The following is a 14,844-nucleotide window of genomic DNA, read 5'->3' as shown; positions in this document are numbered from 1 at the left end:
TCCTCAGACTGCAATTCAGCCAAACCTGGGACACACAGGTTCTCCAAGCTACCCTGGGTATGTGTTGGTACAACATTGCTTAAAGCCAGGGCCAAGGCACTCACAGATTCAACAAGACATGACAGGGTCATGGCCTGTTGGTTTAGTACACATACAGAGAAACTCAGGTGCAAGGGCCAAATGCAGCATTCCAAGGCTGTCTATCGGACCCTTGGGACCTTCTTCAAACCTTGCCCCTCTAAGCCACATCCCTCTCCAGACTGAGCCATGTCTCCTCAAGTGCTTTTACCTGGCTGGAATGCGTCCTTGTAATATGATAAAGTCTCTTGCTTGCCTGAATGGAGGATGGAGAGATGTGTGCAAGTGTAGTATCCTTTGTCTTTTACATGGCTGGAATGTAGCCTGCTGTACAAGGGCATCCTTTGCCCCACCCACTTTTCCCTTTGGCCACACCCATCACTGGCATGTGGCCCTCCAGAAGGTTCCCATGAGGGAATGTAGGCTTTGGACTGAAAAAAGTTCTCCACCCCTTTTAGTAGCTCTGGGGCATGTGAACTACCATGCAAGAACAATGATTTCTGCCACAAAGCTGTTGCAGTCAAGTTGCTCAGCCTCCCCCCAGTCTCACTGGGGGGCAAGCCAGACTCTGGTCCTACCTTACAGCATGCAGAAGTCATGCTCCTGTTTTGTCTGGCTGTCTTGAAGCTCCCTTAAGGTACTATCTTCAGGTACTTGTATGGCCCCATCTCAGCCCAGCATTTTCTATATGAGGATAAATTTAGAACTCTGTCACATCTCGTAAGACTTGCATGAAGCAGTTCTGAGTAAAAGCTACAGGGCAGACAGTCCTACAAACTGTTCACCTGCCTCATGTTGCAGCTTCAGCATAAAGAGACAGTCACCTGAGATCAAGGCAATAGCTACCAGATTCCTCAATAACAGAGTCAAGCCTTGGGGCAAGATTCACATGGATAAATGTTCAAATAAGCTAACAGTTCTCTAGTTTATTGTGATCAGTTAGAGGCAAAATAGAATTCACCTGACCAAAGCCTTAAATCCAGACATCAGATACCCTGGCTCTTATTCGACATCTCCCAACGTATCCCACAATCAACGTTGGGGTGGTTAATGGCCTGGTGAGCAGCCATTGGAAGCTACTGGACAACTCAAGCTGGTGCTTGCTGCCTGACCCCACCCCACTTCCTGCTACAACAGTGTTGCAACAGCTGCACTCACCCAGTGCACAATACAAATACCTGCCTTTGTTTCCCATGTAAGGTTACAGGAAAGTGGGGCAGGGCAGGGGGCGTTCAATCAGGAATATGTTATGGGGAAAGGGGTTAAATGCATACTACCTCCCCCACTTCCACTTCCCCAATCAAATTTGGGATCCCCTCTGGTCAAGTTGAGTTTATATACTCAAGGCGATGTAATACATAGCAGTTTCTTAAACCACTTTAACCTCCATCAGACAGTACATGGAGTTAAATAGTAATGGAGATGAATGTTTTATCCATAAAGGGCAACCTCCAGTAGTTCATTTTATTTACTTATTACTATATAGTTGTAAAGTATAGCTATTAGGGGGTTGCAGTTTGTGATATTACAGTGCCATGGGGAGGGGGGGAGAGAGAAAAGCTGCTGAAATCCCACACAGCCATTAAAGGTCCTGGAGCCATGTCCTCTCCTACAACTGGTAACACTCCTTCATTTTGCATTTCTTTGTCTTGGGGGGGAAAACCAATCATCCTTTCAAAAGTTCTTCTTACGCTTTTGAAATGTGTAGCAGTTTTCAGATCCTGCCTAACTGAGAGGAAATCAGAACATATTCCTTTTATGATGATGATTATTATTCGGCACAAGGGCTGATGGCTCATAACCTTTTGGTCTTCCTTTACTCTGTCTGTTCTTTTAAGTTGCATTAGAGCACATGGTGCCATTAAGCTTCAACGGAAAGAAATGAAAAATCAAAAGGGGGCACTTGCTTCAGGTAAAGGCAAGAAGACACTCAACGCTTTTTGCAAATCTTAAGCAAACTCCATTCAACTCCGTTCAATTTTTAAATAAACAATCTTTATAACATCCTTTTTATTTGACATTGCTTCAATAAATACCAAGAGCATGGCATCTCTTGGGGCATTTCTGCTCCTGCAAAATACTGATAAGCCTCCCCAGCATTTTTGTTTAAATGTACAGGATTCTGAAACTAAAGGTTCAGTGTTTTAGAAAAAGCCCAACAACAATGGTTATTTACATTCCAACATGAGTTTGCTTTTCTTTGTTTTTTCTTCTTCTTTGAACTGAGATTTTCACATATTCCTGTATGGTTCAGAAAGTAGCCCTCAGTCTGCCTCATGGGAGAAGTCAGGGATTTATTGACACAACTTCACCTACACAGCAGCCTTGGGACTAGAGCAGTTTACAACAATAGTTTAAGAAAATAACCAAGGAAAACTGCTTCCAATTCAATCTGCAAATGGGATTAAGAGAGAGGAAGAATGTAATCATCTGTATTGGATTTTAGCCAGGGCATGAAAGGTTAACAACTCAAATGTTATAAAATGTTATTATTGCAAGGCCCAAGGCACAGCTGGTTAAGAGCTTTATGAAATAACTACCTGAAAAAACATCACTGCCTCTCCTATATATTGTTTTAGGCTGCCTCACAAGCTGTATTTTCTAATCATGATGTAGCAGTTGCATAAATATATAGTTTGTGAGTGGCAGGGCAATTTGCTTTTTATTTTGGTTATGGGTTGGGGAACTGATGCAAGCAGGGGCTCTCTGATCAGTATGCTCACAAACAGGGATGGGAAAGAAATTTGATTCAGTTTGCATTTAAAGGTGAACCTACTTATAGGTTGCACTTTCTGAAGCAATATAACAACAGAAATACAGTGATCAGGGCTAGTTCTAAAGGGCGGCCAGGTGGGGCACGCACTGGCCCGACGGCCCCATGAGCTGCAGGGGGCCCCTCAGCCGCCCCTCCGCTTCCCTTCTGTGATCCACACCCCCCACCTCCCTGTCTGCTGTCTTTTACTATTGCCCTTAACAAAGAAGGCGGCAGAGATTTCCCTAAGGTCCTGAAGCCCCTGCCGCCATCTTAGTTGATGGCAGAGATGCGCACATAGCACGCATGCATGCCATCAACAAAGATGACAGCAGAGGCGTCATCCCCTTAGGGAAACTGTGGCCGCCATCTTTGTTAAGGGCAATGGTAAAAGACAGCAGACAGGTAGGTCGGGGGGAGCGTGTGTGTGTGCGTGCGTGCAGGCGAGGGGCACCAGGGCAAGCTGATGCCCAAGGGCCCCGGCATGCCTGGAGCCGGCCCTGACAGCGATCCTTCGAAATTTGCACTTCTCCAAAATCTGCGTTGCAGTTCTCCAACCAATGTTTACAAAATGTATCTGCTAGGGGGAAATGTGCATTAAAATGAATATATTAGTGAAAATAGCATACAAACATGCATTATATTGGGAGAAATTGTTTGCAAAATATGTACGTCAGTCAAAAATACATACAAAAGTATCTACTGTATTAGGAAAAGCTCATAATAAAATGCTGACAAATTCTCATGAGGATTTTTGCAAATAGCTGCAGAAATGTAGAGAACTGAATTTAGATTGGAAAAATGTAAAACTGAGAGAACTGGAAATGACAGATCCTTCCATCCCTACTCACAAACAAAAAGATGCTTATGACATCATATGAAGCAAATTTATATCACATCAAACCGCTGCTCCATGCAACTCCATATTGGCAACAACTCTCCAAAGTTTCATACAAGACTCTTTCTCGGCCCTAACTGAAGATTCCAGAGATTGAATCTAGGGTCTTCTGCATGCAAAGCATGTGCTCTCCACTCAAGTGTGCCTCTTCTCTTAGTACCTTGCTGGATAGGACAGTCATCTACTCATGTTACAAAATATTTTTTTTGACACTGAGATTAAACCAAGAAAATGGAGAATGATTTATAAAAATGCTATGGTTCAAACAAACAAAATGTGACTGCATTATTATATGCTTTATTATTAAAATATTTATAAGCGGCACTTTTCATAAAAGTATATCAAGGCAGCATTACAAAATACAAAAATGTTATAGAATTGAAAACCAGTAAAACATTGTTAAAAACAGTAATAAAAGTATCCATAAGTACTGCTCCGGTTGGAAAAGAAAATTCATATCAAAAGGCCCATTTGAAAAGTTTTCAGGAGAAAGAAGGGATGATTCCTGCTGAACCTTTATTGATAGGGAGTTCAACAAGGCAGGGCCTGCAACCCTAAAGGCTTGGTCCCTGGTGGAGGCCAACCAAACCTCAGGGGTGTGAAGAACCACTAGGAGTGCCCCATCGGAAGATCTCAGTGACTGAGATGGAACATAGGGAGTCACACAATCCTTAAGGTACTTTGGGCCCAACTTGTTTAGAGCTTTGTGAATTAAACACAAGTACCTTGAACCTGGCCTGGTAGCAAATTGGCATCATGCAACATGCAGCAGAGTAACATGTTGCCAGTAATCTGCTCCTGTGAGCAGTCTGACAGCTGCATTCTGCACTAGTTGCAACTTCTGGATCAGATACAAGGGCAGTTCTACAGCAAACACTACTTACTGTAGCGTTACAGTAATCAAGTCTTGAGGTTACCAGTGCATGGGCCACTGTGGCAGAAAGCTAGCAGAAAGCACTCCTTGCCACAAAGCTAACTTGAGCCTCTAGTAACTTATTCTTACATGGACTCCCTGTGTTCCTTTAACTATATGGTCTTATCAAGTCCACATTCAATTTCAACAAAGTCTGGGAGCACCCAGTGCTATAACTAACAAGTGAGCGTCTTATGACTGTAGTCTAATTTACTACACTCCGTTCCTCTGGACAGCTGTACTACGGCAACAGGAAGTCCACCATGAAGTCTTTGTGACTTACACTTTTCCTGCAGGAGTAACAGTCAGCTAGGACCAGATAGGAAAAAGACCAGTGAAGGTAAAGTTCTTTAGTCCTCACCACAAACCAGAACTAAACCTAAGAATGCATAACTGTATTTGCATATTTCCAGTCTCTTTTAGATCCAGTGATGCGTCTCAAATTCTTGTGCTTTGAATTTATCCCCAGATTCTGAAATTCTGAATTACTTGGACTGTGTATATACCATGCATTTAAAGCACAGTATTACCTTCAAAGAACCCTGGGAGCTGTAGTTTGTTAATGGTGCTGTGAATTGTAGCTCTGTGCAGAGTAAACTAGAGTTCCCAGAATTCTTTGGGGAAAATTCAAAGGGAATTCAAGTACACTTCTGTGCAGTAAAACTAATAAAAAGCAAACTTACACAAGTATACTTTTACATCAGGATGCATCAAGACAATGTTGTTTGGTGTTTAACAACACCACAGTAAAACACCATATTCAAAGAATGTTGGTGAAATTGTGATAAGTACCAAAAAATATTTGTAGTGTTTCATCAATGCACACACGTAGACCAGGGGAAAAAAATAAGTAATTGAAAGCTGCTCCAGCCCGGAAATTAAATTTCAGAAATGTTCCCCATTATAACAAAATTTACGTGTGGATTGATGCAGGGCACAGTGAACCAGAGATACAACAAAGAAATGGAACATGGAAAACCTTCTTAACTAGAAAAACATAAGACACAAAGAGTCCTGTAGGGAAAAGGGACATTGATCTTAATGACTTAGGGCGCTTCTAGACCATAGTTTTTTTGGGGTGGGATTCAATCACATATGGGCAAATTCAAGTTGTACAGTTAAAGTTGATTCGGTGCTCTTACACAACAAATCTGTCTTTCTGCCCCCCCCCCCCAAATAACCATCCAGACTTTTTGCAAGTTGGAAAGTGATAGGAAAATGTACTGGAAAGTGTGGGATAGCATATATTTGATGCAACATCACTAACCTCCCTGCAAACAGAAAGAATGAATACTCAATAAACAGTTGACATTATCCAACCTCCCCACAAAATTTGTGCAAATCAAACAGGGTGAGTGCTCCACAAACAGGTCATCTGGAAGCAAATGTAGAAAGCCTGGACAACTATCTATGTTCTAAAATAAACTGTTTCTAAAGAATTCAAACAATTCTGATTCCTCCTTTGCTTGTACCCCTAGATAAAAACCAACAATGCTAAAGTAATGGAAAGCAATGCATTAGGATTACCAAGTATATCCGTAGCATCAATAATTCCCAGTTCAACGGGGGTTGCTGCTTTCAGCGTATATGTAGATGGGATCTGAAGAAGAATGCTTACTTCTCCAAAGGACTCTCTTGAACACAGCTGGCCAATGAGGACTTGTTTCATTCGCTTAATCTGTTTAAACACATGAATCCAAATTGTTTCTTCAGTTCATACTTAAAACTAGAAGATGTATCGCATACAATTCATAAGTTAATTCACAAAAAGGGCATAGGCTGGTGGTCCAACGTATGGTTCCGAGCACCAGCTGAGAAGCTAATGGAGCAAAAGGTGCTTGATGAAGGTGTTTGATAATTTTATGGATACTTGGGGGACGTTTTTGTAATATTTGTAAACAGGCAGGCTGTGTTTTAGCTACTGTTAGATCCCAAGAAATATTTTTGGAAAGGCATGTTGCCATGACTCTTGTGATCTTAAGTTTAATTATCATTTCAGAGATTTACCTGTATTTATGTGATAATATTCTCTATCCAGGTGACTGGTTTCATGTACAAATTATATGCACTATGTTTGATTTGACTTTGGGGGGAGGTTGTATTTTGTATTTTGAAATTGCAAAAATAATTTTATTAGACAGAAAGAAATAGATATATAATGCAAAATATGCAGAAACATACACAAAGTGCATTAAAAAGTGCAGGAACAATCCAGCCACAATTAAGCATTTTTGTGTATCATTGAATTCAGTGTAAGAATTAAGCACAGGCTTAAATCTGTCCTCTAAAATCATGGTGTTTCAAAGGGCTGTAGCCAAACTGTTGGACCTCATCAGACTGCCAGTCCTAGTGCCACAAGGCACCACAGGACGGCAGAGACCATCCAAGAGAAGAGGCCATTATGGAGTGGTGGTGGGGAGAAGAGGAAGGATCATAGAGACAGTGGGACAGGAGGGGGTAGTAAAAAAACTAAGGAAACATGCTTGTGGTTGGGATGGCAGATAACCACTGTTCCAATTCGCTACAGCACAATTCACATACACAAACACATACCCCAGTGCTAAAGAGTCAAGCAAGCTTTGATTCCCCCCCACCTCATGGCACTGGGGTATGATATCTGACATTTAGCTGCAGCACCGGAATGTGGGGTGGGGAGCAGGCAGACGGGCCTTTTGGTGAGGCCTAGGATGAGGCGTGGCATAGGGTGGTTAGCCTGGGAGAGCGGACTTTGCCTTCCTCTCTTCCTCATCGCAGGCAATTACGGGGATGGGCTTCAGTTCATTCCCCTGTGAATTAAGTGGCTCCCATGGCCAGGAGCAGGACAGGTGCCAAGTGTGACTGGGCTCTTGGATGCCAACCTGCCCTGGGCCCCTGCTCCCAGCCACCCCTACAGACCATGCGGGACTGCTCCACCTACCTCTTCTCTTTCTGTGAATGCCCTGTGTGCTGGGCACACAGATCACTGCCATCAACCAAGATGGCAGCAGAGGCTTCTCTAAGGGGCTGATACCCTGCCACAATCTTTTGTTGATGGCATGCATGCATGCTATGCTGCATGCACACACATGCCTGCCATAAATCAAGATGGTGGTATGGGCATCAGTCTCTTAGAGAAGCCTCTTGGTTGATGGCAGCTGCACACACAGTACACAGGGCATTCACAGAAAGGGAGGAGAGGTAGGTGGAGCAGGTGGATGCCATGGGCCCACATGGTCTGTAGGGGGGGCTGAAAGCTTTCTCTCTGCGATCTGCAGCAGGGTTGGGAATCGACCCTGCCAAGGATTGAAGAAGGGGAGTGCTACCCCCACACCCTAATGAGGGGTCCTTCAGGGGGACCTCTGGGCCCCAGGGGCCCTTGGCCAGGGCCTGACCTGGACACCCTTTGGTGTCAGCCCTGACCAGGAGCTTCCTCCTACCAGGTATCTTTCACAGGCCTATGGCCTGATCTCAGTCTGGGTGAGTGAGTCGCGGGGGGGTGTAATACAATTCACATAAGGCAGGATGGAGTCTGGCCAACTATAAGTGATGTGATCCATCCTTCCTTTCCTCTTCCCAGGGCCTGCCTGTCCTTAGGGCAGGGTACCTTTAGATAGATCACATTAAGTATGATATTATGAAATATTGAAGTTTAAGATTAACGGTTAATATTAAGCTTGTAATGGGGGTTGAGCAATCATGATGGGGGCATTGACATTGCAAAACAAAAAATCAAAATGTGTCAGGAAATTCTGAAAGGAACTATCAGCCATTGTAGGCACTATAGGGCTAAATGGAGTCAGGGATGGTGCCAGTGGGTGGCCAGGTCAGGCACTGGCCGAGGGCTCCTGCGGCTCAGAAGTGCCCTGGCCAGCCTGGTCCTGGCCAGCAGCAGGGTGGGCAGGGAAAAGAGTGCAACATCAGGTGGACCTTTCTTTGCGCTCACAGATGGGGGAAAGAGCAGAGGAAGTTTGTCTCCACAGCAGCGCTGCCATCCTCATCCTCCTCTCCCTAAGGGTAGGGCAATTGAGGCAGCATAGGTTCAGGCTTCCCCTGAATACCAAAGCAAAGAAAGAGGAGGAGGCAGCAGCTCTGACACTGAGCCTGCCGACAGCAAGCAGGAGGCTCTGGGTGAACCCCTGCACAAGTGCAGTGTGCCTCCCCCCTGCAGCTTCTGCATCCTTTGGGGAAAGGAGGAGGAAAACCTCTTTGGGGCACCCCAAACTGAGTGACGCAGTGGGCCTCTTGGGAGTTGGCAGAGTGGGCCTTTAAAGGAGGGAGAAAAGTCAAGAGAGGACTTGGCTTGCCTAGGTGGGCACCCTCCCTGAGCAAGGTGCCCTCTTGAATGGGCTGGTCTTCCTCCCCCCCCGCCTCTCTCCATCTCCATTCCCCTCCTCCTCCTGCAGCGCCTGGCCTTGATTTAGAATATTGGAATATTACTTTAAAGAGGTGGGCCTATGAGGGATGGGTGTGGTTTAAGGAGGAGGGGAAGGGCCCAAGGCCCCCAAATACCCTGTGCCCAAAGGTCCCCAGAAACCTGGAGCCATTTGTGAGTTCCAAAGCCTTTTGCAAGCTACTCCTTGCTTCTCTTTTGCACCTCTGACATCAGGGGTAGAAAGGAAAAGCGCAAGGAGGATCACAAAGGGCTCGGGAACCCCCTGCAAGGGATTTTGACAGATGGGCAGGACAACCCACCTGTCAATCAAGTGCTGTCATAATGTGATTGACAGGTGGGTTGTCCCACCCACCCATCAAAGTTGGCCCATGGAGTGGGGCCAAATAAAGATCATCGCCAAATAGGTTCCTCACCCCTGCCTTCAAGTCAAGGGCCCATATTCTTTCATTCTTAAGCTTTTATTCATGAATGTAGACCTATTTTGCTGGGCTGGCTTTACCATTATGCACAATAGGGTGGCAGACACTGGGGGGGGGGTGGCAAGGAGAAGCAGGAAGGCGTTGGGGGGCAGAGCTGTGTATGCTACACAGCCTGCTCTACATCATCTGAGCTGGTCTGCTGCCCCCAGGCAGTGGTGAATACTGTCATCAGTGCTGAAGTAAGATTCAACAGGCTGTCCAGGCACCTTCTGCAATTGGAATTGAGGGAGGATGGGGGTGGAATCTTGTCCTTTGCCTCAGGCAGCAAACTGTCTTGGGCCCATTCAGTACATAACCTAACAAAAGTATGATTTCTAGAACTGAAATCCTAGAGGAGAATGTAGTCCTCACCATTTTTCCTAAGGGTCGCTTCACAAGGGCTGGAATTATTCGGTAAGCATTGCAGCATCCAGATTTAATGAATCCAACATATTGGCTTATTTCTCCTCCTTTCATAAATACTGCAACAAAAATGACAATGATTATACAGCCACGATAGTGGCTGTATACTATAGCCAGTGTGGATGTTTCGTATTCCACAATGTTAAATTGAAAATAACCCCCAGGCCATTCTGATGCTTCCCATAAACTCATTTCAAAACAAAACCTTACCAAACTTAGAGTCCTGAACTCAGAAACACTTGCTTAACAACACTCTAAATTTTCATGGCGATACACAAAATAGTCAGAGAGAATCGAGAGTTCAAAGGGTAAGAAGAGAGAGGAAAAACCCAGACCCCTTCTGGACTTTTTTGTCAAAAGTTTGCATAATCTGTTGAAATTAATTAAAAATCAGCCATGTTCACAGAGTACCTATAATCCTATTACTGACCTTGCCACAAACTCTGACCTTCATCTTCTGCAGTTAAAAAGTTAAAAAAATGCCTGGCTAATTTTTAATTAATTTAATAAATTTAGCATTGAAGTCAATTATAAGTGCTCAGTAAGAACCAACTGTCAGTATTGTAAAAGTCAGACTCCCAGCTGCTGGGCTTCCCTAATCGGGGCCACACACACACCAGACCTTTATTTCACTGTAAACAGTCATGGCTTCCCCCAAAGAATCCTAGGAAGTGTAGTTTGTGAAGGGTGCTGAGAGGAGACTCCTATTCCCCTGGCAGAGCTCCAGTAGCCAGTGTGGTATAACAGGTCAACCACTCTGATTGCAGCTCCGAGTGGAACAGGGCATCTCCTAGCAACTCTTAGCACCCTTCACTAACTATAATTCCCAGCTGCAATCATCCTAAAGAACAGAAACAAGAAATGTGCTGTGCTTATCTTGTTTTAGCAGGGAGGAAGCAACAACATTAAAAGAGTTGATATAGTTCAGATCGTCACTTTAAATATATTCGATTTACTTTGCAATATATTCTAGCAAATTTCTAGGTATGTTCTATATTTTTACTTGACCATGCCCACTTTTCCTTAAGTGGGGTGATTTAAGCATAGCACATGCATCTTGGGCAGGCCAAGTTTGTTTTTCCCCAACAGCTAGATTCATGGCTTAAGTAGCAACATATTGTAATCAGTCTGCTTTTACATCAACTGCAGTTTCAGATTCAACTGTTAATGCATCCAAAATAGAAATAGAACATAACTTTCAGTTTGAAACACAAAAGGCTGTCTTCACCATAATATGACATTGACCAATAAAAAGGCTTTGAAATAAAAATAAATTTGACACAGATTTCTAGGCTGAATAATGAGAAAAATATAATTTTCTAGGTTAGACTCTCGGTAGAAACGGTAATAACACAGAAAAGAAGCAAAGTAAGAACACCAACAAACATACAAAAATGTAATTCTCCATCTTTGGAGATGGCAGGTGTTGCCACCACTCACCATATGCTCAGAGGCACATGTTACCAAATTCTTCCAAACTCCACAGGCAGTGGATTGGACTGGGAAAGACCAACCCAAATTGGGTTGGCATTTTGACAAATTTGTAGGGCAGTACAATATCTCAGAGAGGAGGTCAGGTCTCCTGCTCCCTCGTGCATTCACTATAGCTGCCCAATTTCCCTGCTTTTTAAAGTTTGATACAAATATCTGTTGGCTATAGGTTCATTCTTAAACTGCAAGGTTTTTTGCCTATTAGTGAATAGGTATTATAGAGGGGTTTTCTCCCCCAATAATCGTTTTTGCTCAAACTTATTTTGAATTATGCCAAATATCCAGTTTTTCAAGTAAGCCTTTAAATGCTATATTGCCCTAACAAGCAAATGACACAATTTGTCCTACTGTGCTTTGGGTGCAGAGCCAACGGTAACATCTAACCATCAAGTATCAGATATGTTACTGTGCATCTGTGTTGGACTAGGACGTGGGAGACCACGGTTCGAATCCCCACAAAACCATGAAACTCACTAGGTGACCTTGGGCCAGTCACTGCCTCTCAGCCTCATGAAAACCATATTCATAGGGTCGCCATAAGTCGTAATCGACTTGAAGGCAGTACATTTACTTTACTTAAGAGTGAGAGATGCAGGAAAGTTGCCCCCACTGTTAATGAGCACACACACACACACCATGTCTGGATCAGTTTGCATATTTTCAGCTATAATTGTGTTTTTCTTGAAATTAGATGACATTATTTAAAAGTTCATTTTTAACATATTTAAGTAGCAATCGAAAGATAAAGAAAGTATTTTCTGCACTCTCTGCATTCACGTCCTGTTTCAAATCTGAATAGAGTGAATAGAGCCAGGGACAGAAGTCATTCCAGATTAATAGTGCAATATATCTTTAACTTGGATGTAAATCCTCCTGTACTCAGTGGGGATTACTCCCAGTTAAGTGCACATAGGACTGCAGACTAATTGGTTCTAAATATATCTGGTTTATTTATTTATTAAAGCATCATTTATGCCACCTTTCCAGGTGAAACCTTACAATATGTAAAGGTGGGTCACAATATGTAACACACAAAAGTATATTGTGTATGCTCCCTAGACTTCCGTTCTTTATTTAAACAATTTTTATTCTGTGCCAAGCTGATGATTACTTTTTTCCCCAGATTGCCTCTCCTATCCAACAGCATGCATGCATGCACTCCTTGCTTATGAATCATGCCACTTTGAATAAAATGGTGTGCTGAATTCCAATAGAGTCATTCCAGGCTCAAATAGTGGCTCTGCCTTCCTACTTTACTGTTATGATTAGGGATTTCAGAGAATTCCAACCAAAACAGAAATGGGAGTGGACATTGCCAATGTTTCCTTAATCATCCTACGTCCAGAACAGAAATCAATCCAGCAAATACGATCAACATTCACAGCTGTTGTTACTTTCAGTCCACAAATGATATGTAATTTGATTACTCCCCCCCTACTTTGCATTGTGTGAGTGGAATAATGTAATAATAATGTAATTTACATAATTTATAAATTGCTTAAGGTAATGCTGCCACAGCGGACAGCAAGACAAATAATGTAGGTTTTGGTGGAAGATGAACTGCAGCGGCATGGAAACAGTGCTGCATGTGACAAATACAGGGCAGATGGAGAATAATGCCTTCTTACATCCACAGTTAAGGTGTGTTTTTTTTTAAGTTAACATTTAATCTTGTTTTCCCTCTGTATCTACTCTGATTAAGAGAAAGGAAAGGAAAGCAGGAAAAAGGAAAGCAAGGATTTTGCAGTAAGAAATTGAAGATACTGACTTTCAGGAAAAGAATTATTGACCATTGTACTAAAAAACCTGGCATTTTGCTACCATGAAAACCACACAGTCATTAGGCCAGTACAAATGGAAACTGAGGGCAAGAGACCATATAAGGTAGGGGAACTGAACAGCTGGGAAGAAGGCAGGCTCCATGGAGTTGGAGTGGTGCAAAGTCACTGCAGACTTTTATTTGATGCAGGCATACAAGAGCAAAGCTCTATTGAACTCAATGAAGCTATGAATCTGCCTGCTCTACACCAGCTGGATTGCTCAGCTTGAATTGGCACCTAACATTTTTCCATGGCTGGAAAAAAATAGCAATAATAAACGCAAATGCTTTCAAAGTGTAATGCTACCATTATATGCTCCTTTGTGACAGCTCATTGATGCAAAGTGGTTGTGAACTGAGCACCACTCATCATTTAACCCAGATTTATGGATGACTTAAAACAAAAATACTGGCTGTTCTACGAAGGCCAAGGTGACTCTAAGACTCAGACTTTTTAATAAAAATAAAGAATGCCATTTTTACAGTAATAACCATTTTTATATAATGTACCCCAATTCTCTCGGTAAAATCACACCATAAAATATAATACAAGAATATAAGATGCCCAGAATAAGATGTTAAACAACTTCAAAAACATATGCTGCCTGGCCAGTTATCATAAAATTCCATGAAGAACAGGGTTGTATTTGTGTGAAGGTATATATCAGATGTTGTGTGTTCTGTTCCAGGTTCAAGAAGCACAGGAAAGGGTAAACCTGTGTGGAGATGGACACAAACAAATCTCTCTTGGATGAAGCCTTATTTCCTTTTAAAAATGTATCTTATGAATCCAATAGTTCCACGTGGCCTGCACCCCTGTCAGGGGCACAAGTTTGGCTGTGGAGTAGATACAGGACTTCTCCCTTTTACACAAAACCCCAAAGCATGAAAGAGAATGTGTATTGTTTATACCTTCTTCATCTCTGCTTTGGGATAACAAACGTGCTCCTTATGCTCCCACGTATTGCATGATCTGAAACAAACATTTTATTCCTTCAATCATGGCATAAAATAGTGCTTAACATATCCAGCCATAAGGCAGACTCCAGAACACTGACTTCACTAGTCTATCAACCTGGTATTGAGACTAGTGGTGTGCAGTGGTTTCAGATAAATTCCAAACCAAAGTGGAATGCTTCAGAGGGATTCTGGGCTTGTCCAAGGTGAAGTGGGATATGTACAAGGTGCCCTGAGTTGAAGCGTGGACCCCTCCCCAGTGCCATGTGGTGGACTCAGATGCAAAAAAGGGGGGGAAACTATACACAAGTGTTTCCTAAAGGTGAAACTAATGTCTCTGACCTTACCATATATAAAACATGTAAGGGAGGGAGGGTAGAGGTAGAGTAAATGTCAGGGTGCGATGAGGAAGAAGACAGAGCTCCATTACGATTGAGGGGTCAAGTTTGTAATCAGAAGGAATTATTTTACCCAGATTCTCCAATCCCAGTGCTTTGGGGGAGGAAAGTTCTCTTCACCACCACCCCTAAATCAAATTTAAAGCTGCCTAGTGCAAAACCTGCTGGGCAGCTTTGTCTGCAATTTTGTAGGTTTCATATTCTCTCATGTCTGCAATTGCCCACAAAACACTAGGACGGATTAAGTGATTCCCACTGTAACTGTAACAGCTGTCCTTATAAGAA

The 14,844-nt window shown here is 43.0% G+C and overlaps 1 protein-coding gene across 1 annotated transcript in view; it reads right to left on the bottom strand.

Moving 5' to 3' along the window:
- The window catches only part of CNBD1 (cyclic nucleotide binding domain containing 1), a 222,096-nt gene that overhangs the window by 30,833 nt on the left and 176,419 nt on the right, over nucleotides 1-14,844 (bottom strand). The window contains exons 9-10 of the mRNA XM_061611552.1: nucleotides 9,844-9,953; nucleotides 6,169-6,319 (exon numbers count right to left, since the gene is read on the bottom strand). Of these exons, the coding sequence (XP_061467536.1) occupies nucleotides 6,169-6,319; nucleotides 9,844-9,953 (261 nt within the window). The remainder of the gene's footprint in view (nucleotides 1-6,168; nucleotides 6,320-9,843; nucleotides 9,954-14,844) is intronic.

This window comes from Rhineura floridana, chromosome 1, assembly GCF_030035675.1.
Source record: "Rhineura floridana isolate rRhiFlo1 chromosome 1, rRhiFlo1.hap2, whole genome shotgun sequence".
Classification (NCBI taxonomy): Eukaryota; Metazoa; Chordata; class Lepidosauria; order Squamata; family Rhineuridae; genus Rhineura; species Rhineura floridana.
Note: the sequence above shows the minus strand (reverse complement) of the source record. Positions and strands in the feature narration are given on the sequence as shown.